Source organism: Aptenodytes patagonicus, chromosome 5, assembly GCF_965638725.1.
Source record: "Aptenodytes patagonicus chromosome 5, bAptPat1.pri.cur, whole genome shotgun sequence".
NCBI classification, from domain to species: Eukaryota; Metazoa; Chordata; class Aves; order Sphenisciformes; family Spheniscidae; genus Aptenodytes; species Aptenodytes patagonicus.
In genome coordinates, this window is record NC_134953.1 from 32,808,462 (window position 1) to 32,836,038 (window position 27,577).

Below are 27,577 nucleotides of genomic sequence, written 5' to 3' on the forward strand. Positions count from 1 at the left end.
GAGCCCCTCGCTCCCTGCCGCCCGGAACGCGCCTCCGCGGCGCGGACCTCCTCCTCCTCCTCCTCCTCCTCCTCCTTCTCCACCTCCCCTGCCCGCCGCTTGCACGCCCCGCCGGGAGGGCCCCTCCCGACCCGGCGGCCGCCGCGGCCCGGCCGCCCGCGCTCGCCCCCTCCCTGAGGGGAGCCGCGGGCGATGACGTCACCGGATCAGGCCGACCGGCAATGGGCGCCATTTTGAAACCCCGAAACCTCCCGCGGCGGCAGCTCCGTGCGGCAGCTGCAACCCGCTCCCGGCCGGTGCCTCCCCCCGCGGCCCCCCGCCCCCGCCTCACCGGCACCGTGCGACATGGCAGGTGAGGCCGCGCGAACCGCGGGCCGGCTGCGCTACGGCTACGGCTCCGGCTCCGCTTCGCTCGCCGGGCGGAGGCTGCCGCGCGAGCCGGCGCGGCAGGCTGGGCCGCACCGCGCGGATCTGGGTGGCGGGAGGCAGCGCCCCGCCGGCGGGGGGGGGGACTGTGGGGAGCGGGGCTGCCCCGTGGGGCACCGGGTCAAGCCGCGGCGTGGGGCCGAGGCGGTGTGGCCTGGCCTGGTCTGGGCCGGGCCGTGCGGTGGCGGAGCGGGCCCCGCTGGGGAAGGGGCTGGGCCGGGGCCGGGCTCGGGGGCAGCGGGGGCCGAAGGGTTGGCGTGGGCTCCGCGGGGCGCCGGGCCGGGCGGGCGCCCCTCCCCTCACCGCCCTCTTTTCCCTCTTCAGGGGTGGCAGGAGGTGGAGGTGGTGGCGGCAGCAACGACTTCCAGTGGTGCTTTTCCCAGGTGAAGGGGGCTATCGACGAGGACGTGGCGGAAGGTAAGGGGAGGGCCGGGCCGGGCCTCGGCGGTCCGCGGTCGTGCAGCCTGCGCTGTGCCACAGGCTCCCGGAGCCGATGGCTCCCGTCCCGACTCGCGCTCCGCCGGAGCCATGGGCACCAACACCCTTTTTTCCTCTCTCAACATCTGTGTCACGCCCGCGCTGAAGGAGCCGAGACTGGGAATGGCTGAGCTGCAGCATCTCCCCAGTCCGTGCCCGAGGCTCGGAGGATGGGGTGTGTGTTGCAATGACTAAGCTAGTGCCTGTGCTTCCAGTGCGATGTGCTTTTTTTTCGGGAGAGCATAATAGAGAAGACACGGTGGCTTCCTCCTGTTCTTTAATTCTAATCGCTAGGGAGAAAAGGTAATGGCAGTGATAAAACACAGGGGAAAAAAAAAAACACAGGGGAAAAAAAAAAACACAAATGGAGTCTGTCAGGCTTGTCAAGTTTCACTCTGACGCAAAGAGAGCAACAGAGAGAGTGTGCAGGTCTGTCATTTGGGCTTAATTTAAAAAGTAGGGTTTAAAGGCTTTCTGCAGCTGTGAAGATATTTTATTCCTACTTGTTAACGTTTGGAAGCTATAAAGAGGGATCTTTAAGTAGGGAAAATGGGCACACCTTTACATCTCTATGAAACTTTCGAAGTGCAGCATGTTTTCGAATTAGTAGAAAATAAGAAATGTTTTAATTGGAAAAAGCATTTCTCTGTAGTATGTAGAAACGATGTGAAGCTTTGCTCGACTTTGATGAGAAAGTTCTTTTTTTCCTAAACTTTCTCTGTTCAGGCTGGTAATACTGTTTAGAGAAGAGGGTGTGAAGTATGTGTGCGAAACGTAATACTGTGCTGTTTATTTGATTTTTACTGCACTAACTGAAATAGCTGTATTTACTGTATTAAGTGAAACAACTTATACTGCCAGTGTGTGGTCGTCTTGGGTTTTGGATTTTTTTTTTACTGGATGCAGTAAATATTTTTTCTTACTGTCTACTACAGGGAAATTATGCTGGCAGTGTTTTCATTTTCATGCCACTTGTTTGGCATTCCATTTAAAATAATAGCTATGGGAGGAATAGACTTGAAAACTGCTCGAGAAACTAGTACTCGGACTTTAGTTGTTGTTTTCTTCCTTCCCCCCTCCCCCCCCCCAATATATTTTGTAACTTGTACTATTGTTCTGAAGTTCCCAGAATTCTTATGAAAATGTATTTAAGTAGCTTTTATGAGTTTCCCAAATGGTCCTTTTTTTCTTAGTAACTATCATCAGTGTCAGTTCTCCGTGTTGCAAAAAATATATTTCTATGAGCACCTTACTTCCCAGTCAATCACTGAGCAACATGAGTTTGTGTAGAGCTGGAAAGCTCCTTGGTTTTGAAACACCAATATGTCTTAAACCCAGTTAATTATTCAAGTGCGTAACAGGACTGTTCAAAGAGGAACCTACGTTACTGATGAGACACATCACCGAGGCAGAGTTCTTCAGTTAGAGAGGGGAAAAGCTCTCCATTTTGAGTAACTAGGAGTAGTAAGGGGAAATAGTGATGATAATGCTCAACACTTTTACCCTGGATTTTCCCAGATGTACTTTATTAACGTGACTTTTCCTGGAGTGAGGACTTCAGATGGTGCGTGATGCTACTACGTATGAGGAATTTAATTTTATTCGTAGGGCAATTAATATAAGTAATCATTCATCACCTGGCTTTGCAGAATTGGTACTAGAGTTCCATTTTCCTACTGGAGTACAAGAACTACTTACAGTTTTTGTGACTCACTGTCTTTATTTTGGTTTGTGGGCTCCCACCCCGCCCCCCGTTAGTTTCTGCCTTGAAATCAGAATTAAATAAAGAAAATATACAATTTATTTGCTAATAATTGCCTGAATTTGATTAAGCAGTATGCAATAACGGTGCAATTCCATTACTAGATTTTTGGCTCCAGTTTTGAAAATACTTACTCATCATCATTTTTTAAAACATCTTTTACCAAACTGCACATCTAAACTTATTTGATGGGCCACTGTTGCCTTGAAATAGCCTTGCTGCAAATATTACATAAAACTACTGTGAATTTCATGTAAATTTTTGTGATAGTGAAAACTTGCTATTTCTGTAATTTTTTTTTCTCTTTTCTGTTTTGTGAAAGATAAGGTCTATAGAGGAAATCTGAAAATGACAACATAAAGTAGCTGTCAAACTTATTAAATGCAGACTTTTTTTGCTAAATGTTCTTACAGGTGGTTCATTCAGTAGTTGAAATTACGAAGCCTGATAGTCAGGCAACTTAACCAAAAAGTCACTTCTTCTTGAATTGCAATTCTAGAATATGTTTTATATTCAATAGTTGTTTCTCACATGTGTTACTTTAATAAAAATATTAACATGGCTATGACAAATTGCTATAGTTAGATTTGCAACTGCTATCTCTATTCCCCGGATTTTTTCTAATTAGGTCATTAATATAGAAAATCACTTCATCTTTTCTGTGTATTCACTTTCTTCAGTGAGTAATCTTTGAAATCTGTACAATGCTCTCTTTAAATAAATAGAAGAGCAGTGTTTATATGACTAATCTGGCCATTTCAAAACTATCAGGAAAATATACTAGTTATTGAAATAAGTAGTTTTCTAAAGCAGAAAAGTTTAATTGGATTCAAAGAGGGAGGACTGGAGGATAAACCAGAATTGAATGAAGGAATTGATATTGAGGATGGCAACAAGCTTAATTTAAAAAGAAAAAGTAATTTAAAATTTTGTTGTAATTTTGTTGTTAGTGCAAAACCATGTGATTACTAAATCATACTGATTGCCTGTGCAACTTGTTATTCTTGGATTACTTTTTTTTGGTAGAAAGTAGCTTTCTAAATACAGGCTTTTTTTTTTTTTTTAATAATGCTGCCTGAGACCTAATCAGTTTTGTGATTTCAGTGTTTAATTTGTTTTGCATGTTCGAAAAGTTCTGTTTTGGGTTTTTTTGCAAGTAAAATGTGAAACAGTTTATTATAATGTACAGATATACCCAAATTCCCTTGGGCCACATGTTCTGCATATAATCCATGACCATTTCTGGATGTAATTAACAGAATATATTTTTATATATATGTAGTGGGCACTATAAATCTTCCTAACTGACTTGTGCTAGTGACAAGTTGGAAATACTGGGAAGAATGTTTAATCCTTGTCAGAATGTGAACCTGTATGCTGTGGAGATCGTGGGTTTCCCGTTATTGACATTGGGATTTCTTTGGATTTTTCAAAGCAGCCAGTATGGGGTTTTGGATTGTGATGAACTGTTCCCTTCTGTAAATGCTGTTTTAATTTGGCACCGGTTAGATGTATCTTCCTGTTTCAGCTACAACCAGCTTTAAGGGTATGGTTACTCCACTAAATGAAACAGGTACTGCTTTCCTCTTGGAGCTTCATCAGCTTCTTACACTGTTTTAAGTGTTATATTTGAAACCTTTTTTGAAGCAGCTGAGTGTAAAGCACTAATAAATGCACATCATAAATGCACTAATAAATGCACATAAATGCTGGATATGGTGCCCTTCGTAATAGACAAGAGCTCCTTGGAAGCTCCCATTCTTGAGGATGAACCTTTGTAAGGTATTTCACATGAGCAAAACTTTTGTTCTTCAAAAAAAGCTGTCATTGACTTTCAGAATACTTGTCTTGCTGTATTGGATTTTCCACTTGTTAAGAAATTTTGTATCTCCATTTAAAGATCAAAGAAAAATACTGGGTTTTTTAAATTCTACAATTCTTAATTGGTATTGACAGCACTGATAAACTAAACGATACCTTGTTATCATCAGTTCAACAAATTCTTTACTTCTCCTTTTCAAGCTTGTTACAGCACTAAGTCCATATCAGAAGTTTGTCAGAATGCAGAACACAAGTAGAGAAGAAAACCATGATCTAATAAAAATATATTGGACTATAATCCTGTAATTGTTCTCAAGTCCGGACACAAGAGATTTAAAAACACTCTTAGTGTTAAATCGTCTTTACAAATCAGTGGTTTAAAAATGTTCTCATGTGTTGTTCAGGAATTTAACTGGCCTATTCTCACTGTTTTTGAAATCATGCCAGAATTTGCTTTAGACTTTAAAAAAAAATATTCCAGAAGAAGTACAGCTATTTGACATCTGGTTAAAATTGCGTGGAAGAAATGACAGAACTGGTTGCTATCTTTAAGATTATTTTTTTTTCTGTAAGAACTGGAAAATACAGTAATAATGACTCTATTATTAAGCCATATGTATTGTTTCCTTTCATTGTAAATAATTGGTTATCCCTGAAGATGTTGCTGACTACTGGAATGGGGCAGAAGGTGGGCTTTTAAGCTGTGTTTTGTTTTGTTTTTTCCTCGACAGTGTTTTGCCATTAACAGGACTTTAGATGCCTGCTCTTTTGCCTTCCCTAAAACATTATGCACTTGTCCCCGGTTATGGTGATATGTAGTAGTGTGCTTTTGCCTTGATCCTTTAACAGTTTACCACATCTCTACTCCTCAAAGGACTGCTGTGAATATTCTGAAGAACCACCGTTTCTTGCAGGGACCAAAGATTTTGAAAGTTTTGTTGATCTTCCCTGCTTTGTGTGTGTTGTATATGGTGTTCTGTGTGATACATATGATGACGTAATACTGACTTCCGGAAATGTTTTGGTGTTTTTTAAGTGTGGGCAGAAATAATACTTTGCAAACAGTTTTGACCTGAGCACGTGTTCTGTAGTGGTTTCCTGTTGGAAAAAGTAGTCTTAATGTTTCAGGTAGGCCACTTTAATCTTGAGTCTTTGTACAACCCATGGACCAAGAATTTGTCTTCGCCCTTTGATCCACAATACTCTATTCCATAAAAATGTTGGTCTCAGCCAGTAGTATTTAATAATAAGTGTTCTTTTGAATTCAGTTCTGTCAGACAACAAAAAAACCAGGGTGTTACACCACTGGAAAGTAAATTGCACTATCTTACTGTATATTAATGTATAAGTTACTCTGGAGACTATTAAGACAAGGTGTTGTGTGTGAGAAATGCTATATTAGGAAATTTTTTGGAGTTTCTTTCTCTCCCATAATCTTTAGAGTATGACTGCTCATAGTGAGGAAGCCCAGATTTACAAGTGAATAGCTATGCTTTTTTTAAAAGCTCCAGGTGATCTTCAGGCTTCATAAAAGTGGTCATGTCAAATGATGTCTTCTCTGTTTTCTGTGGAGAAGAGAATCTGTCCTGCCAACTCACATACTTACAGTGAATTTAAATCTGTAATCTCTACCATGGTATCAAATTTTGATTCTTTTTTTTTTTTCTGGCATATGCGCATTATGGGTTAATGGAACTGCAGGGGCAGGAGGAGGAGCAGGAATATACAAAAATGTTTAGCATTCTGAGAATTGTGAAAATGATATTTATCTTTTTTGTAAAGGAAACTAGGAGATTTACGGCCTAGGTGGAGACCTTAAAGGCTGTCAGAAGTGGTTCATAAATGCCTTAGTTCGCTTGACCCATAACTTTTGTATCTAGCATCTTTTTCCTGACACAGATACATAAAAGAAAGTTAGGACAATCTTGTCAGAAAACTACAGAGGTTGTAGGTTTATGGGCATTAAGGGGAGAAAAAATTCTCAGTACCAGTGAAAGATGGCAAGTGGAATATTAAAGAATAGATGAGAAAATCCTTTAAAAGACTAAGCAATCACTAGGCTACAAGAGAGGACAAATTACTAGGTGTAGCTGGATGATATTTTGATTAAAATGTGAAGCTGCAGGAATGCATAACTCATGAATGAATGATAAACAGTTTGCGTAAGCATTGAGTATCAATTGCAGAGTTGTAAGGTGGGAATGCAAAATAAAACATTTTGCATAGTGGGAATACAGAAATTAGTACAAGTCTTTACATCTATACTGTTAATCTGTGAACAGTGAAAGCCGCTGCCATTTATCTCTCTCTCCTACCTCAGAATGGTAGGCTGTGATGACAGCAGGTTGTATTACCCAGTGACCCAGGAAATCTTTGATACGGTTCCCATGTGCACTCTCATTATTGTGCCATTTGTTGAGTATTTTAACATCTGCGGGAAAAGCTTAATAAAAAATGACAAAATCCACTTTATTAAAATTAAAAAAAAAAAAAAGAGAAGAAGGTGTGAAAGGTGTAACCAGGCAAAAAATTTTATTTACCCATCATGTTAAGACTTTTATTAACTCTTATTAAAAGTACAAGGAAAAGCATGACAATTAACTACTTAGAAAATACTTAACAGAATAACATGAATTAATTAAATATACTTCCAGTAGGAGAAAGGTTATTGGAATTACTATTCCAGAGGTTAAAAAAATAATACTGTGGCAATAGATTTGCATACAGAATACTGGCTTATGTCCTGAATATTATAAATAGACTCCATAAGTTCTCATTGCTTGTAAGAAAAGGCATGGCAAGCCTTGGCAAGCATGAAAGTAAAGTTTATTTCTGTCTTACTGAACTTCGGCTTCACTACTCTCTTTTTCTTGCTGCTGCTTTACCCTTTCTTTGTACTAACACATCCAGACAACTACATGCCCTTTAAACTGAGTGAAGACAGGGGGTTTTTAATGTGATTCAAAGGACTTGCAGCGTCAAATGACGATCTGGTTCCACTGAAAAGAAAATGCAAATTTAAATAAATGAGGGAATTGCACTAATTGTCTTTTATGAGATGTAGACTCTTAGGTGTCTGTTAAATCAGCTGGACAGGTGTTTGGTTTGGGGGAGTTTGCTGGGCAGCCAGGCCTTTGGAACAGGTCTTGGGAACAGTTTGACACCTTATGTTGTGTCTTTTCTACCAGTTTGTTACAGCGCTCTGAACAGAATGGCTTCTGCGCCCTTGCTTCTCAGAGAAGCCAAGTGGCTTAGCTCCAGACAGGGTCCAGAACACACAGAAGCTGGTAGTCTTTCTGAGAGAAATGCTCTTGTTTGTAGTTTGCCACAACCTGTCGGCGGCAGCGCTGACTTCAACCAGCTTCTGTTGCTTCTCGAGCTGTACTGTACTGGCCAAGCTGCTGCACTTCTGTTGAAGCAGCTCAGGTGCCCTGTTCATGCCCTTGGTTGACTTTAAATCTGTTCAGTGATTTAAATTAGTTCAAAAAGCAGAGTTATTTTGGACTAAGTTAAACTCTACCAGGTTACATAAAGGCAATTCAAGCCGTTTTGCAAGTTGTTTGAGTATTAGGGCATAAAAAATTGTTAGATCTAATGGATACTTTAGGTTGGCAGAGTGCTTAGCAGTGTAAGCTGGAAGAAATTTGGTCTGAGCAAAACTACATCACCTTTGGTTTATTCTCCTGACTTCTGATCCATCTCACTTCTGTGTTAACTCTTCCAATAAATCATAGCAGTGGAAATCTAAAAATTGAGTATATAAAGTGGCATATTCTGAAAAATAGGTGATTTTGAGTAACTTCAATGTATATGTATATTGTCAAGTGATTATTGATAGCTTTAAAGTTCAGCTCACCTTGCAGTACAATTCAGAGATAGAAATCTGATTTCTATCAAGTGTTAAATTAAGAAACAATATTTTAGGAAATACTTTAGGAGCAATAACAGCAATACCAATCTTAGTCCATCCTCATTGCAGAGTAATGCCACTCTTTTTCATTGAACGTTCTGGCAGCTATAGTATGGAGAATCCTCATTGACCCGGAAGCAAATCAGCAAAAGGTACAGAAATGAGAGAGAAGGGAGAGGTTGAAGACTGGAAATCAGTGCTGAAGTCAGAAACCTGCAGTAACTGAAATTCTGATAGTGTTTGCCTGCCCCAACGTGTAGAGGACGAGGGTAGGGTCTGGTTAGAAGCAGAGTGCCTGCCAGCAGCTCTCTGCTGTTGCCTGGTGTGATAACTGTAGTGATTCAAATTGAAGAACTGTCAAACTTTACACCAGCTGCTTCCCCTCTCCAGGGCAGACCAGGACACCACCCCAGAAGACTTTTAATGCAAATAGATACCACTGGTGATGTTTGGGGACTGTTCTCCTGCAATTATTGTAAATCAAGTAACAAGCAGTTCTAAGGCCCTGTGTGTCTGTAACTTGTTACGCTCAAATATGATTTTGTTTTTGAAAATATTTTTGTATTATTTACTGTTTAGCAGGTGTTTGCCTCTAAATTTCTTCAATCGCTTTGATAATCTGTTCCCTCTAATGGGTCTCTCTATCTTTTTCCTTTCACTAATCTTACTTGCTCCGTTTATATTTTTTTTTATTTGACTCTATTTGAATAATCTTCACTTAGTTGCTCTGAAACGATGGTTCCTTGCCGTTCTCTGTATAGGCCCTGACTGACCATGTTTTTCACCAGTCGTACCTCACAATGGTATGTTGTCACTGTCTGTTGCAAAAGAGAGTTCTGTTCTTTCTGATGTCATGTCTTACAGTTCAGCACGTCGTCACAGGGAGATCCCAACTTCTCATTTCCAAGTTGACTTAGGAGCACATAACCTGCACTTACCCCCTTCTACACTCTCTGCTTCATTCCCATCAACTGTAGGAGACCATCCAATGTCTCCTGCAGCTTCCTCCAGCTGTAGAATAAAATGCTCTGTAGAATAACAGTGTGTGTCAGAGGGAAAGGTGTGTCACCTTTGATCTTGATTGCAGGCACAGAAATATTCTTTCTATGTTTAGTTTCCACTGGCAATCTCCCTTACAGTTTATGCCAGCCATCTGGCTTTGGTCCAGATCCAGTCATTTCCTCTCGAAGTGTGAGCCTCTTCAGAGAGTTTCATAGTCCTTAAAGCAGTTCATTCTTTGGATCTCTAGAACAGATCATGGAAAAACGTGCTGTATATTAAAAATATTTTTCAAGGGGAGGGACAGAAGACAGGTCTGCTAACATGCTTTTTTTTTTTTTGTCAGTCTGTACTGAATGTGAAGCGGTGTGGTGTTCATTACATATTTGGAAAATTTTAAATTAAAATCCCCTAGAAGTTGGAGCAGCCCCCTTTTTAGATAATGTTCAAAAACAGTGACTGACTTCCTTGTTCATTAAATGTCTGAGGAGTGGGCTTTTGACAAAAGTCTTTGAATAGCTTGTAAGAATGAGAGAGAAGTTGATGCTGCTTGTGTCTAGTTAGTGTTAGTCCTAACCATGGACTACAGCTGCAAATTCATTGATCTACTGGGTGAGCTATGAAGTAATTATGTTTTTTCAGTTTTTAGATTTTAACTCAAGTAGCAATGTGCATGCAGCCAGCTTAGAGAGGAAAAGTTCATGGTAGCTAATTTTAGGCATCTAATTTAGATGTTCTGGATCTCTTTGCACTCTCCGTTACCTAAACAGAGAGCCCAGACGTTGATATCGGTGTCAGTTAGAAATACCCAGTATGAATCCTTTGTGGGATTAAATTAGTTTGCAGGTATAAGCTTGCTGTCATCTCAAAATCCTAACAAATGTTGGTCTCTTGTCATCCTGTCCGTCCCCCCCCCAATATAACTAGCCCAGGAGGCTTTGGAGGTTATAGAACTTCAACAGAATTGACAGGAGTTTTGTGGTATAGGGAGGTTAATATTCAGCAGTGATGTTAAAAGGCTTAGAGCACTTATACTGAATTTTGAAACATCTATCAAGGCTTACAGGACAGTCTCCTGAGTAACTGAGAATGGTTTCCACTACATTATTATAAAGATGGATATTTGTAGTCTTCTAATGTGTTGGGAGGGTGTTCACTACCCATGGAAGTGCTTAGCGCTTTTAAATTTGGGGATTCTACAGAATCATAATTTAGTTGCCAGCAATCCTTTTAATATACTAGCTTTGAAAACAGCTAAGAGTTTCCTACTCTGTATGTAGACTGTAACTAAGTTAGCACTCCTTTCCAAAAGTGCAGCTAAACATTAATTTTCATGTCTGGAAAGAAATATTGCCAGACTAATATCTTATTGTAAAGCCATAGATCTTGCTGCTTTTCATAGTTTACAGGAGGAAAGTTTACATAGCTACTTCCAGAACAGAGAGTCCTAGCCACACTGGAACAAAAATGGAGAGGAAGTTGGACAAACCTCTCTGTTTCTGGAAAATCATAATCACAAAGGTGTCTTGTATATGAAAAGAGTGCATTAGGATGCTGTACATGAGCAAATACCATGATAGTTTCTTTCCTCACCCTTTTGTACACTTCATTGTGAGTTATTTTGCTGGTATGGAGAAAAGGCTGAAATATTTTGCTGGGAAATAAGACTGGTCCTTGTACACATAAGAAAAAGATATGACATATAATAAAAAAGCTTTAAAAATTCCAAAGTTAATGTGATTAAGAACCTGCAAAGGCTTGTTTTGTTTTTTCTAAAAGTTTTAAGCTGACTTGGAAATAAGAGCGAATGTAGATGGGTAAAGTATGTTCAGCAGAACACAGAGTAATTGGTTTGGAATGAATTTTGTGATTCACCTCTAGTCTCGTTTTTTTATCTTACTTGCTTTGAGATAATATAGTGCTGGGGATACTGGATGGAATTATTTTAGGGATCGATATGCTTCAATTAAACATGCCTATAGGGAAAACTGATTTTAATTCATGCTTTTATATATAAAAAAGTATAGTGCTGTTAAAAAAAAAAAAAGTTGATTCCTCATATTCCAAATTTTTTAACTTAGAAAACATTTGAAGAAAGTTTCTATATTTTTGCCCTGATGTGCCCACTTGTCCTGGCTTCGACTGGGATAGAGTTAATTTTCTTCCTAGTAGCTGGTACAGTGCTGTGTTTTGGCTTTAGGATGAGAATAATGTTGATAACACACCGATGTTTTAGTTGTTGCTGAGTAGTGCTTACACTAGTCAAGGACTTTTCAGCTTCTCATGCCCTGCCAGCGAGAAGCTGGGAGGGGGCACAGCCAGGACAGCTGACCCAGACTGGCCAAAGGGCTATTCCATACCATACGACGTCATGCTCAGTATATAAACTGGGGGGAGTTGGCCGGGGGGCGGTGACCGCTGCTCGGGAACTGGCTGGGCATCGGTCGGCGGGTGGTGAGCAATTGCATTGTGCATCACTTGTTTTGTATATCCTTTTATCATTATAATAATAATTAATATTTTCCCTTCCTTCTCTGTCCTATTAAATTGTCTTTATCTCAACCCACAAATTTTACTTTTCCCAATTCTCTCCCCCATCCCACTGGGGGTGGGGGAGCGAGCAAATGGCTGTGTGGTGTTTAGCTGCCTGCCGGGTTAAACCACAACACCCTTCCACTTACCTACTTCCATATAGCATATTGGCAATAGATGTTGGTGACATACTATTTCAGTGCTGATTTAAAGTTTCAAGCTGCTTTTTCCAGTTGGTAGTCAATTGGGAAAGAGAGGCATTCTCCGTTGGCATGATCATTTTACCTATGCATGTTGTTTACCCTCTTCTCCCTGTACTCTTTGTGTAAAACCATAGAATTTGGGTAGTGTCTGTGTTTTAGCATGTTTCCACAGTTCTTAACATAAAGGAACCCAAGATTGTTTGGCTAGATAGCACTGCTAGTAAATAATAGCCATGTCAGACAAATGATGTTGTCTTTACATGTATGTTAAAGCAAAAATGGTGCACAATGTATTCTGAGCAACTAATAAATACTTTGATAGTGTACATCGGAGAAACTAATATCTTTTTCCCTTTCTGAAACTAACTGGAAAAGTGGGGTTTGGTATCTCTTGAAATGCCTGGGTTTTTCCCCTGTGTGTAATTGAGTGATAATGGGATGTAGGAATTTTTTTATTCTAGCACTATTGTCAGTCTTGGAGTAGAATTTAATTAAGATTACGTCTCCAGCTAGTTCACTAGCTTTCTCATTTTAGTAAAAAATTCTTTGCTTATGTCATAATATTTGGTATTTGTAACTATAAAACCTCTTAGCCAGCCAGCCATTTGTAATGGCTTATAATTTATATTTTCACACATTTTAGGCATGTATTGGGCACAAAGCAAACATCTAATTGTGGAAATAATTAGCATGGATCAGTATTAAAGCCCAACAGCAATATTAGCCACATACAGAGATTTCTTTTTTTTGACATTGAATCTCAATTCTCATATATCTTGTTTTCCCCATGATTGTCAGGCAGGAAGAATGAGTTGGCTTTAAAACATTTTCACGATTACAGTATACATATGTTATACAGATTGTTATGAAAGGGCCTCGTTTAAGTCTGTTTTCTTAAGAAAAAAAAAGTTCCAAATTAACAAAAAGCTTTACATGGACCAGCTCATACACTTTCTGTGTACGTAATAATTCTTTGCCTGTCTGAGGACCTAAGCAGGGTATGAGACATTACATCAGAGAAATGTGACAAGCTTTGGAAAAGTGACATAGTGTATCAGCATTACAGGTTGACAAATTTTTTCTTCTCTGTCATGGACAGTATATTTAAGAAATGGTTAAAATTACGTACAAGGTACCCTGTACATTCTTTTAACTTGCTTGGGATAAAAAGTGTGAAGAAGATTCGCTGGGAAATCAGTGAGCTAGAAACTGGTCTCTTTATAACCATCTAAACCATTTGTCCATTATCTCGAGTCCCATTTATTTACAGAATAGGAAGGACAGGTATTAATATTGATAATCTGGTTTTAGTGTATCAATAATCTTGAGTTTTCCTTAACCTTGCAAAGAGAGGAACAGAGGTCCCATTCACATGCAAGTTGAGAGATCTTGTGTCATTGTTTAAACTTAGGCATTTTGCTTCTTGTTTTAACACTGAGGTTCGGTGAAATGTTACTGCTGTGCTCAGTGTGTAGATAGAGTTTTGACAAAGTGGATCGTTATGGTAAGTGGAAATATATAGCTTTTCTATTTATAGTTCTTGATTGAACATACATTGTATCACTCTGTAGTCTAAGTTTTTTATTTACATATATGTGTGTATAAAAATACATATTAAAATACATATATTTAAGGATGTGTATGTATATATAAAGATTTTATCAGTGTTGTGTTACTAGAAGCTCATAATTCTAAGGCAATTTCTAAAGTAAGAGATCATTTAGTACTAGTGAAACCTTTATACCATATGCTATTTTCTGTAGGTAACTACTTACTGCTGTGAATTTTAGCAATTTGGAGAGGGGAAGGATTGTTGGGGGGGGGGGGGTGTTTTCAGTACTTTCTACATAGTCCATTACGGAGGCAAATGGCCACATACCAGAAATTGGCTACAAAATGCGGAATTGGTGTAAAGAGAATAGGGGGATTAATTTTTATTCTGACAGTGTTCATAGTGAAAAGCCAAAAGAGTTTGCTGCTTAATTATTTGGAAGGGGGTCAACAATGAAGGGTCAGGTGTGCAAAGAGCTCTGTGATTGATGACTTGAGACCTTGTGAGGTGGTGGTCGCTGTAGTTGGGTGGCATGATGGCAGGTGAGGATCACTGTGAACGGAGAGGGAGATGAGCTAGAGAGACTAGTTAGAAACTAGCAATGTGGTTAATTTTTTAAAAGTAGGTCAACTGAGGAAAGATTGGTGTTTTCAGTATGGAGTATGTGCAGCAAGGGTGTGGGTTTTGTTCTAATGTTTTGGGTCTGTTGAGGATTTGGGATTAGCCATCATCTTGTTCTTTACCAAAATTGAATCTTTTCATAACCTTTTAAAGAAAGGTGAATATAAAAATAGACATGTCCAGAAGCAGGTTAGTAATGTGATTTTGAAGCCTGGGATAAATCTGTAGAAAGATTTAGGTTTTTTTAATAATAATTTTTTTAATTAAAGAAGGTAAATCATGCTCTTTATACACTAGCAAAAAGGGCATCTGTTAATAAAAGATGAAATATCAATTATATATTGGGAAAACTGATTAGACTTCCTAATCACCTTCCTCATAAGAGTGGGGGATTATTAAAAGAAACTTAAAGATAGCACATCAAAATCAATACAGGAAAGTAGTTTTCATCTAGTGTCTAATTGCAAACTCTGAAACTAATTGATATCATATACTTCAAATCTTACAATTTTTATACCTGCATAATACAATGAAATATTTGCATGGCTAGCAAGCAACAGTATGGGTAAATGTTTACTTACAATTTTATGCTGAGTGGTTTGTTGGTTTTGTTACCATATGCCTAAAACCTGTGACAGACATTTATAGCCCCTTATCTCTCTGCCCCTTGGTTAGAGATTGTTTAATGGCAGTTATTTCTTCATTGCCACCTCCAAAGATTAATTGTGGCGTGCAGTGGTGAATAAATACTGGTTGTTTTCAAGGTTCAGTCCCAAGGGCACTTAAGACAGTTTAAACTGGAGGTGCTGCAATCTTTTCCTTTGCTCTCCTGTTCCTTCAGCTGCAAGCATCCTTGCCTCTTGTTTGTTATATACATGCTGATGCTTCTGCACAGAGTTGGTTCAGGAAGCTCAACTGGAAGAATTTTTTCTTTCTCCCCCCCGCCTCCCCTTTGGCAGAGGGGGGATGCCCAGTTCAGGTTCCTGAACTAACTACGTGAATACTCAGCTCAGGGGAAAGGCGGGTATGCCTCAACCTCACTTTGATCAGTGCAAGCTGCAGTGCTGCTCCAAAGCAATACCGCAGATGAACCACTTTTGATACAATTCTTACTTTCAGAAGCTCTGTGCAGGCGTATCTCCGTTACGTATTTCAGCATTTACTGTCAACAGGTAGAATACGCAGTTTGGATTCTTAAAATGGTATGCCTTCTCTTTCAGGATTGAAGGCCCTTGAAAGCTTAAAAAACTGAGAAATTAAGTGGTTTAGATTGTAAAAAAAATTTTGTTAGGCTTTGAAACATGACAATTTCTGGATACTGATGATGTAAATCAAGAAGTTGTGCTGTTGCATTAATACAAGTTGTAATTTTGTTTTGTGTTCAAGTCTTGAAACATCTTGATTTGCTTTACACATTACAGTGCTATTTTATTTCTGTTCTGTTTACAGCTGATATTATTTCAACAGTTGAATTTAATTACTCTGGTGATCTTCTTGCAACAGGAGACAAAGGTGGCAGAGTGGTTATATTTCAAAGGGAACAAGAGGTCAGTGACTTGAAAAACAAAAGTGCTGTTACTACACTGTTCTTGTGTTGCAGTCTCACTTCATCTCTTCATGCCATGGGGTTTATCTGAGATAGTTTTCTCAGAAAACCCTAAGTTAGCCAAATTTCTAAATATCTGCCTTGTGCTGAACTTGGTAGGTTAGTTTGGTGGTGGTTCCCCTCCCCGCCTTCAAAAAAAAAAAGAAGTCCAAAAAAATACGAGTTCTTTACATATGTACCTAGTATGCTCAGTATTATTTTGCAGAATTGCCTTTGGACTTTCTCATAAACTTTACACTTGGTCAGGTTGATCTAAGACAAATCATAACACTTTTGAAGATAAGGTAAGAAAAGTTTATAAAAAAGGATACATGTTAAGCTGCAAGGACAACAGGACAGGAGGGTTCAAAAATGGAAGAATTAAGCATCTGATGTGTTTTAGGATCCTATGAATCAAAAACAGTGGGAACATCTATTTTTCCAGAAACACTTGAGCATTTTCAGTTCAGAGGGTAGGAAGACTCCCCCTCCTACAGTTACACAGCTTTTCAGCTGGCTCTTTGCAATGGTATTCAGTTGTGTGATAATGCTATAACGTGTTCTGTCCATTCATTGATGCAGATACGTCACCGAGCTTTTTATATCCAGAGAAATAGGGTGTATTGGAAAAGTGCACTAAATGCTGAAAAATAGTTGTCATGCCTTGTCATGTCTAGGAGAAATCTGAAATTGTGTTCTTTAAAAAGTCAGTATTCCACATGGCAATTCTCACCCTCTCCCCCACCACCGAAGAGCATGTTCATCCTTTCCTTTGAAGAGCTGATGAGAATTTGAGCATTCTCCTGGCTCAGAAATACCAAAATTGCTCGTGGAATTTTAATTCAGCTTGTTTGTGCATGGAGTATACTAATCTTTAGGTGCTGTGGTTTTTTTCAGCTGTCTCACTTCTTTCGTTGTGTGGTTCAAATGATGCTCAGTTAATGAACAGCCGTCCAATATTTTGCATTTCATCCTCACTGTGATACTATTTGTAAAACATTTTACCAAAGGTGACCTATCGATTTTACTGTGAGGATTTTGAGAGGTAGTGAAATGAAAATACTATTGCTGAAAAAGCTGCTGAAATATTATACTACTACACCTAGACAGCTCATAGCTCATTTATCATTTAGTCTGCTGTATAGACTTAACTAAGGCACAGAGAGATCAAGGTCAAAAGTGTCCACCTGCTCAGGATCTCTGACTTTCTTGGTGCTTCTTTAGAGTGGAACTATTATTGGTTGGCTTTCAGCTGTTAGTGCTCAGTTGTTCTGTAAGTCAAAACCCAGCTGTCACATCATTTCCTCATAGTGGGGGGGTGGGAAGTTAGACTATTCACACAGGAATATTCAACTGTCTTCTTGGGAGCACATGCAAACTGTAGGGAAGAGTTTGGCATAAGGGTCATTTCTCTTGTCATGTGCAAAACTGCAGAATTTCTGGAGTGGAGGGAAAAATCTAAAATGAGTATATAATACTGGAACCTTAATAAAATCTTACAACCAATATTTCTAAACAGTGTGGATTTTAGACTAGGTTAACTAGGTTAATAACAACTTAGGATAGTTATAAAATTTCCCATACACTTTAATTCGGGAAGGCAGGCTGAAATGTTGTGCATCATGCCCTGAACTCATATGACATTATTGCAGTTCCAAGCAGCTGATTATTCCAGCCAAATGTGTGAGTAAAGAGTGAGAACGCTGCCTAGTGCCAGGCAAGGCAGCTTGCTCAAAATGCGGGTGGCTAGGTAAGTAATGTAGATAACTATACTGAAGAGTGTTAGTTGAGAGTCCAAAATGCTTAAAATTTAAATGACAAGAAGGGAGTAAAATAATGTAGAGTCTCGGAATTAACTAAAACGCCATACTTGTGAGAGATTGCAGGGAAAAAAACCTAGCTTGAAATAACCTTATCAAAGTTTCCAAGTCAAGCGTGGAAACGTAAGGAAGTGTCAGAACAAAGGTTGCCTTTGCAGCCTTATAGTTGGCCTAGCAGTCTTCAGTGATGTGAGTCACTACTGGTTGTTCCACGGTAACATAGCATTAATCAATGTGCAGGATAGGCTTTTCCTATCTTGCCTTTGCAAGTAAGTGATTTGCTGCTTCTCAAGTGAGTGATTTCCAATTGTGTTTTGGGGAGTTTGTTTTTTCAGAGGTTCTGGGCACTGCAGCTCTACAAGTGGGGCTGTTCTCCAAACATGAGTCACTATCTAATATTAACTTATCTGAAAAGCCTGATAACTAGTTGCCTCAAATCTGATAGTGCAGATCTGTGGATGCTTGTGACTTTGATCTCTGTTCCTTGCTACCACATCTACCAAATGACGATATACAAAGGGGTCTTCTAGTTGTGTGAGGGGAAAAGTTGTTAGTGTATTTGTAATAGTCTTTGGTACATCATGATGAGCACTATAGAATGGCTTAAATTAAAATGTGGTAATTCCAGCCTTCAAGTTTTAATAATAAAAAAGATTGTCAAAGCTTAATTATAAGCCTTGATACCTCTTCTGGACACAGCATGTTTTAAAATGAGTAGGAGAGGAGATAGAGCTAATGCTCATACTTGATCTTGCTGTCCCTTCAGCAGAATGACTTTGTGCAATCATGTTTTTATAAAAAAAATATTTAATTACTCCATGTCCTATGTCCTTCAACATTTATTTCCTAGTCTGGACACCCCGCATTATGACCATATTGTGGTGATTAGAGGAATGAGTTTTGGAAAAGGAGGGGAATGGAGATTAGGTGAAGCGCAGAAACTAATCACACGGAGTTGGTGGTTTAGGACTTGGGATGTAGCTAACTTTTCTGCTCCAATTCTGTTGAAACCGCTTGGGAGAGGTAGCGTAGCCTAGAACTCTTCCAAGCAAATGCTCCTTTGCGGGCAGCATGCCTCTTTAAAGTGCTTTGATATGTTATGTTCTGTGAGTACACGCATATTTATATGTAATGATACATTTTTAAAAAGGAAGTCTGTGTGCACTATCTTGATGCTAAACTAGATACAGTATCGTAAAAATGTAAAATTCATCAAGATCTGTTGTAAAAAGTTTACTTTCTAATTGACAATTTATAGTCATTAGTTTGTATGTACAATTTCTAATGAACCAAGTAACATCAGCTTCAAGAAATATTATGTTTCCTTGCAGAATAAAAGCCGTCCTCATTCTAGGGGAGAATATAATGTTTACAGTACCTTTCAGAGTCATGAACCTGAGTTTGACTACTTGAAAAGCCTAGAAATTGAGGAAAAAATTAATAAAATTAGGTGGTTACCACAACAGAATGCTGCTCATTTCCTGCTGTCTACAAATGGTAAGGACACTTTATATTTACACAATGAACTTTTTATGTCATTTGAATATTACCTGTGATCCACTGTGGGTTTTTTTCTGGAGTGTTTTGGGTTTATTTTAATGTCTTCTCTAATTATGTGCAAAATATGTTTTGATTGTAATACTCTGTAAATTACTGATTTATGAATGTAAAAATAATGAAGCAGCAACAGAATAGGCATAGTTACAGAGCTGCGTTCTGCAGATATACTGACCATGCTATCAATTTACATACCCTGTTACTCTGCTGTATAGTTTTTGTATAAACAGGTTCCCAGTATGCTGAACTGTAGAAGTCTGAATTTGACTTGATCACCCTACTTTTGAAATTGATTTTTTTTGTGATCCCAAATGAATTTTTAATAAAAGCATTTGAAATTGAAACACTGTGGTTATAATGCTCTTTTTGCTTTTCCTATACCAAAACATCATACGTGCTTTGAAAAGCAGCTGTGTAAAAGACAACAGTCACTCTAGGAGGAGTATATTTATACCATGTTCACTGTGTACCTTAGAATACATAAAAGCAGTGCAAAAATTACAAGTTGGAAATTACAGGTTTTCATGCACTTTTTTTTATTTCTTCCAGTATTTTAGTAGTGGTTATTAGGTATTAGGTCTGTGTGAGTATTAGGTCTGTTTCATTTTGATGCGTCATAGAGCAAGCTGTAAATGTAAATGCAGAACTGTGCATGGAAAAACTTGCTCTTTCTGTCAGAGGAATATGCTTGTTCCTAACAGTTTGGATCACTTTTTGTCTTGTACTTAAATGACTTTATGTAAGGGCTGTTATCCTACCTGCTATATAAAATTTTAAAAGTGGGAATGGCTTCTGTCTACTGGACTTTGAAATTCAAATAATCTTACTTTGATGTAAGTCTTACTAAACTTTAAGCAGTCTTTAAACTGTGTCATCTTAAATGCTTTAAAGATATGCAGTAGTTTGGGGAGGAGAGGTTTGTTTCCAATTAGCAAAGGATCTCACTCTTTGTGTATACTTACTTTCTGCACTTGGAAAGACTTACCCTAGTAAGACCTGGGGAGTACATGCCTTTGGACATGGAACCCTAAAATAATGGGTCCTGGTCTCACTTACTGCCTTTGGTTGTCTCTTAGCAGACACCTGGGACAAACTTGATTTTCCTTAAGGTAGTTAGTGTAAGTAATTCATGGGTTTGGGTTTTTTTCGCTAGCATTTATCTGTTTAAAAATAGTTTAGATAGTCATACAGAGCTTATTGGTGAATTTCAGTAATTGGTGTGTGAAACTTCCCTTGTGAAGGGTCATTTTGGTGAGTGCTAGGCATGGGGCCTTACTGTTCAGGCAGAAACTTGTATTTTATTCAAACTGAACATTACATTGGACTTAAAATGGAATCCATCTTTTTTTCCTCTCCATTTACTGATATTTTCATGCATTTCCCATCCGCATCCTGCAAGTGCATGTGTCTGGTATATTTTTTGTTTGTTTTTCATGTGTCAATTCTGCTAAACAATATAGCTGAAGGCAAAGTACTTCAAGTATATGTAGGGAGGGCTGTGCTCCATATTACATTGTTGTTTAAAGGACTCCAGCAGGGTGCTTTCTGTTGCAAGCAGTGGAAACCTAGAGAGATGAATAATATCCACTCTGCTGACTCCATTATTTAGTGGTTTTATTTTGAATCTAATTCATTCTCAAGCATGTGAATTTTTGTTGGTTTTAGATAAAACTATTAAATTATGGAAAATAAGTGAAAGGGATAAAAGAGCCGAAGGTTATAATTTAAAAGATGAAGACGGAAGACTTAGGGATCCTTTCAGAATCACAGCACTACGGGTATGTTTCTGCTCTTTGACTTTAAATATGTTTTTGCATGTACTTCTCTACCTTTGTATCACCAGAGTTGTCAACTGAAATGTGTAGATTAAAAATGATGCTGTGGTCAGGGTCACTGAAAACTTTCATAAAAAATGGAGACACTTCTTTATACATATGTAACTATTAAATAGGGTTCCTCTGGAAAACTTCAGGCAAAATTTCACGATTACAATATTATATTATTAGCTTCCCAATAGTTTGTTTGTGTTTTTTCCCTTGGAACATCTTAGCATATTTAAAATGGATTTTAAATTTAAACTGTTTTTTAAAATTAAAATATTTTGTTAGAGACAGCTTTCATCCACCTCAGTATCTTAAAATTGTAGAAAAAGATATATTGGTTTATTGACAAGAATAAAATATAACAAAATGTTGTTATTCAAGCCTGAAAAAACAGCATTTTGGAGTATCTCTGTCTGGGGCTGCACTACTCTGTACTCAGCTCATAGAAAGCATGGACTTGTCCTGCTGTGTTCTTAAAATAGTCTAATGTCTTAGTGCAACATGAAGAAAAGTGCAGGGAATACATTTATTTCAGAGGCCTGTAACATACTGACTTCTCTTCCTGGCCACAACTAGTCAGCAGAGGATAGTGCTGTAGTGTCTGTGCCAGTCACTAGTAAGGAGTAGTAGATACCCAGGTTAACCTTTATATCTTCCCGGCGTGCTGCTCTGTGAAACGGGCAGATAGGGTCCTTCTGTTTGGCTTAAAGCAGGTGCCATCGTGCATTTGGGAAGAATTTGGCTTTGATTGTAGTGATAATTTTTTCCCCCCTCAATATTGCTCATATTGAACTTGTTCGGTCTTTTTTCTAAGAACAAGACTCAAAAATTTAGTCAGGGTGCTGGGTATTCTGTGGTTAGGTAACAGGTGTTTTTGTTAGAGGCAAGTTCTGAACATTTGGAAAACCTAATGTATACTTGAATAGTCTTAACATTTTTCCACTTGCATAGTGAGGTAGTGGTAGGGCTAGTGCTCCAAACTTGGGGTCTTTTAAAGCAGGAGCTCAGGAAATGAAATCATGTGGGGTTGGGGTGGTTCTTGTTGGTCTTTTATGTTGTTGTTGTTACCATAAATAGGAGTTGAACTGAGGCTCTCGCTACTTTCAAAGCCAATGCCACTCCTGACACTTGTAGGGACTATACAGTTGTGGGGTTTTGTTGGGGGGTTTTGCCTTGCTTTTGCTTAAATTGAATATTGAACTTGAAGCTTTAGGTATACGTGAAGCTAATGCATAATCATGTTGGGAAAGGATATCCGCTTCCTCTGTAAAGTGTCTTTCTAGTCAGCGTGTGGGAGCCAAGATCTGATTGAGTATTCTAATGAAAATATCTAAAAACAAGGAAATAAATTATGATACAGTGCCTTAGCCCAGTGGCTGGAAGTAGGTACAGATGAAATTTTGGGTTCTACACCCTTGCCCTTATGTAGGAGTAGACTACCCATCTGGGAACATGGAGAGTCCAGAATATGGCCTAATGGTTTTACATGGTACTGGCTATATCACTGAAGGAGTACATTAGCATCTACTTTAAACACTGTAATATATTTAGGAATGATCAAGCTGAATGGGGGAAAGCAACAAAAAGCAAGAACCTGTCTCTTAAAAGTTTGTCTTCTAAATTTGCTGCTTGTTTGTGGAAGGAAGGTTGGGCTGAGCTGCAGACCTTGCCAGGCACTACATCTTAGAAGGAGAGATGATGGAATGAACCAAGTCTGAGCAACAATTGGCAGAAGGGGGAAAAACCTTGCCTAGAGTTACCTCCATATATTAAAATGATCAGGTTTTGGAGATCTAGAGTATATGTACCTTGGGCTTTTATGGGCTTTGTTTGCATATTTTGTTACAGAAATATAATCCCCATTTGTTTATAAAGAAGTAGACATGGAGGAGATGCAGCACTTCAGAGCTGCATCCTTTGCATAGAGACCATGGCATTTCTAAGTACCATTCCTGATAATTCACATTTAATGCATTTTCAATTTCACCACCAGGCTAGGAACACTCATGTGGTGAGATAGGAAAATGGCCTAATAAAAAGTAATGGATTAATTTTAATCATTACAGTTTGATATAAACGGACTGTGAGTTACAAACATGGTGAAAGCAATTGCAGAGCTCTTGGATTAATTTGTTTCTTGTTCCAGGAAGACAGATTATCTTGGACACTGTCATAACTTTTTTCTTGGTTGGATGATGTAAGTTAGTGTTCTGTTGAATTGTATGTACTGGAACAGCATAGGACATCCTTGGGCAACCTTAAACTTTTCACTTGCTCATCAGTGAGAAGGAGCTAGAGGGAAGCTTAATCCACTTGACCCTGACAAACCATGTCACCCTTTAGATCAGCTAGTTGTGGAAATAGGGCATCCCTGTGTTCCTAAAATCATACTGACTGTTCAGTGAACAAATTGGGGATTTTTCTTTGCAAACTGTTCTTACCAATTTCACAAGTACCCCTCTAAGATATGGGGGGCATTTTTAAGCGCTTGTTTCAAATTAACATAATTTTCTAATATTATAAACATACACCATTTTCCTGTTGGAAGAGGTACAAAGCTGCTGTGTTTGATAGGTAACTTCTGCAGAAGTCAGTGGCTGAGGTTTTGTGTTGGTAGCATGCAAAGTCAGCATTCATAGGCTATTTTACTACTTTTCTTGCTCAGTGGATTTGAAAAGTGTTTAGTCACTAAATCAAAACGGAAATCTGTGGTGTGCAACTAATTAATATCTTCTGAATCAGAAATCAGTTTTATGCCAAAATTGACTGTTGTTCTTCATGTTTCAGGTGCCGATATTGAAACCCATGGACCTAATGGTAGAAGCAAGTCCCAGAAGGATATTTGCAAATGCACATACTTACCACATAAACTCTATTTCAGTAAATAGTGATCATGAAACATACCTTTCTGCAGATGACCTAAGAATTAACCTATGGCATTTAGAAATCACAGATAGAAGTTTTAGTATCCTTTTTTTTGTTCTCTGTGAACACTGGGACACATCTAAGTTTTGTATATTTAAGAGAATCACTTTAATTTTACTAATTAGAGTAGGTGTTTGAATCTGGGAATTAGAATGCAGGATTTTAAAATCTGGAGGTTTAATACAGTGAAAGCAGGCCTTAGGATGCTCTCATTTATTCTTGAGTGCAAGCATTCTTTCAGTGGAAAACTGCCAGTAGAAGTATCATAGATAGTTTGATTTCTAAAGAGAAATTGAGGAATTTTGGGAGCATCCTTTATTTGTGGAGTTCAGTCAATTTAAATAAGAGTTGAAAGACTTGAAAAGTAGATCCTTTGTTACTGTAGATATTTCTTTCCAAAGTTTAAATTCTCTTAACTAAGTGACACTCCTCTTAAAACAAATTTTAATTTTTTTCCATGTCAAATGATATCATTAACTGCAGAAATAATTTTCAAATCTTTTTGCAAGCTGTGTATCCAAAACTAATAGTATGTCCTACATTGACAAATTTGCAGTAAAATAAAAGTTGCAGAAATACTAAATATTAAATAGGTCATATGCAAGTTTTCTAAAGCTTTAGGTAAATAGATGAAGTATATTGAGTGTTCAATAGGAAGCATTAAGAAGGAGGCTTGAGAGGAGTCTGAAATTATCTCCAGCATCTGTTAAAGTTGACTTGTAAAATCTAGATTTATTTATTTATTTTTAAATCTACTCAGGTCACTTTACTTTGTGTAGATTGCACACGGTGGAAATCAACATCTTGCCCTGGTTTTCTACATTGTATCTTTAACATTTTTTTTTTAATAATTATCTGCTAGAAGCGATTTGAATGTGAAATGTTACATGTCTTTACAAAAACCTTCCCAGATATTGTAGATATTAAGCCTGCTAACATGGAGGAGCTGACAGAAGTGATTACTGCTGCAGAGTTCCACCCTCATCACTGTAATGTGTTTGTCTACAGTAGTAGCAAAGGAACTATTCGACTCTGTGACATGCGTTCTTCAGCCCTTTGTGATAGGCATTCAAAATGTAAGTTAGGATGCGTCTTTGGTTTATGGGTTTCTTGCTTTGTTTTCATGCAAGATAGAGTGTATAGGTGTTCTGCTTATAAATAAACATACCAAGTTCTGCTTATTGGTAAAGAGCATACAAGGTAAGGGGTGGTAGTTTTGTAGAATGGAACATTTTAATTGTCTTGTTCTAGGCCATCAACAAGCAGAAGTGTAGCATGAGACAATTGACGATCTGACTCTGCTCCTGTTTACCCATTTATGCATCATAAACTGATGGGAACAAGTGCTTTTGGCACCAGTGAGACCTGTCTTCTGTCCAGACTCAGTCTTGGTGCTTCTCAAAGGTATCTGCTTATCAAATGCCAGTTCAGGGCAGTTTATTCACCTTTGTGCATTAGAAACTGGGCTGATGCTGCCAGAATCCATTTACTTTGTGACCATTTGCAGCTCCTAGGATAGAATTAATTCTTAAGAATATGTGCTGCGTTTGTAGTGAGTTTTGAGGGGTGAAAGGTGAATGCTCTTTAGTCTGCTGAGCCACGTAAACTTACGTAGGTGAGGAAAGCTTTTCTATTGAAGTCATAAGGATAACTGCCTATGCCTTGCACACAGCCTCTTGTTTCTTGTTCGCTACTGTAATAGTTGTGGTTTATTAGTATTACTAGTCCTGTGGGGTGACCTACCGTACTGATACTTGCAGGTAAGCTTTCTATAGTGCAGATAAGGTTTTCTTGTTGGAAGAAAATATTTGTGCAATGGAAGTGTAGAATGCTAGGCCATTTCATCTACTTGACTTAGTGTTGTGTTAAATTACTTATAAGCACTTTATTTTTTAACTGCTTGTCACTGAATAACATCCTGTTAAAGGGGGTCTATTCAAAAATGAAATAAATAGTTCTGGGTAGTTTGTGTCATGAAATGTTGACTTCAAAGATTGACTCTTCAATTTAAATAATGTATTTCTTTATTTGCTTTCTAAAACCATACAAATTGCATTTCAAGTGTAGATACTAGTATTTCCTTTCAGTAGGTTGTGTTGTACGACTTTTGTTCAGATCTAAAGAAAAGTATGTTGTGCAGTAGTCTGAAAATGCATGGGTCATGCATTAAGATACTGCGTTTGCAATGCTGGTGTCTTCATCTGCTTTTGTTTGACATGATTTGTAGATCAGCTGTAATGTTTACTGTACCCATGTGCTGTTTTTTAACTTTTTTCTCTGATTCATCTCTAAGACCTGTGAACTGTAGTTTGCTGATGCTGTGCTCTGGTTGAGAATGTTGGAGATGGGCATCTAGCAATCTGATGACTAAGAGCATAGCATTGTATAAAAAGAGATTATTTTTAAAAAGTATTTAACAGCAACTTTCTTTAAAAAGAAACTAGTACATTGATTTAAAGTTTTCCAAGTACCAAAAAATGTTTGAAGCTGTAAAACTTGGTGTTGCTTTCATTTGTAATTGTGTCTTCTACCTACAGTTTTTGAAGAACCTGAAGATCCTAGCAGCAGATCATTTTTTTCAGAAATAATATCATCGATATCTGATGTAAAATTCAGTCACAGTGGTCGATACATGATGACAAGAGACTACCTTTCTGTTAAAGTGTGGGATCTCAATATGGAAAACAGGCCTGTAGAGACATATCAAGTATGGTGTTCAAGTTTTCTTAAATATCCCTTCCTTTCCCTTGTCTTCTTTTTCTTTGTCTAATACCAATTCAAATGTTCCAAAAGGTTCATGAGTATCTTCGAAGCAAGCTTTGTTCCCTTTACGAAAATGACTGCATCTTCGACAAATTTGAATGCTGCTGGAATGGTTCCGATAGGTAAGTTGGGGGGTTTGTTTTGTTTTGTTTTTTTGTTTTTCCCTCAGCATTAGGAATTTGGTTTCCAGTCTTGAAACCCATAAGCAGTACTTAACTTTAAGGATGTAATTAGTTACATTCAAGTCAACTGGGGTTTTTTTTGCACAAAGACTTCATTCTTCAGTCCTCCACCCTCCAGTTGCAGAAGTGGAGTAGACTTTTGTGTGTCAGTTTACTTCTAATATTAATTATTGTTGAAGTTTTATACAGTCAAGACTGGCCATTCCAAGCCATGGAAATGTGACTCAGTTTCATTCTTGAAGTGTATACAAGAACATGTATTCAGTGTCTTGCAAATTGAATCTTCTTTCCATGTTTTCTGTAGGCTAAAGAAGATAAAACTGCGTTAGATAATTACTCGTATTTGTTGCAAACAGTGGAAATACGTGTCTTGCCTGCAAGTTGTGGAAGCATTATAATCAGATAGCAAAGCCACTATACTGGCACACATGGTATATGTTTCCTGTCACTAGCTATGGTAATATTAGCTACCTGTTAAAATGCTTTCAGAACCCATGGATAAGATTGTGGCAGATCTGGATCTTATATCTGGATGCTTTGTGTTGGCTTGCCTCAGGGATTCTTCTTTTTTTTTTTTTGGTAGGAGTTTCATGAGTATATCTGAAATACCTAAAACAGT

At 38.4% G+C, this 27,577-nt stretch overlaps 1 protein-coding gene across 1 annotated transcript in view; it reads left to right on the plus strand.

The window, feature by feature from the left end:
• Positions 1-254: 254 nt before the first annotated feature.
• The window catches only part of PPP2R2D (protein phosphatase 2 regulatory subunit Bdelta), a 31,322-nt gene continuing 3,999 nt past the window's right edge, over positions 255-27,577 (plus strand). The window contains exons 1-9 of the mRNA XM_076339248.1: positions 255-352; positions 751-843; positions 15,753-15,850; positions 19,040-19,205; positions 20,931-21,043; positions 23,876-24,053; positions 24,925-25,089; positions 26,551-26,720; positions 26,807-26,898. Coding sequence (XP_076195363.1) covers positions 346-352; positions 751-843; positions 15,753-15,850; positions 19,040-19,205; positions 20,931-21,043; positions 23,876-24,053; positions 24,925-25,089; positions 26,551-26,720; positions 26,807-26,898 — 1,082 coding nt within the window. The 5' untranslated portion in view covers positions 255-345. The remainder of the gene's footprint in view (positions 353-750; positions 844-15,752; positions 15,851-19,039; positions 19,206-20,930; positions 21,044-23,875; positions 24,054-24,924; positions 25,090-26,550; positions 26,721-26,806; positions 26,899-27,577) is intronic.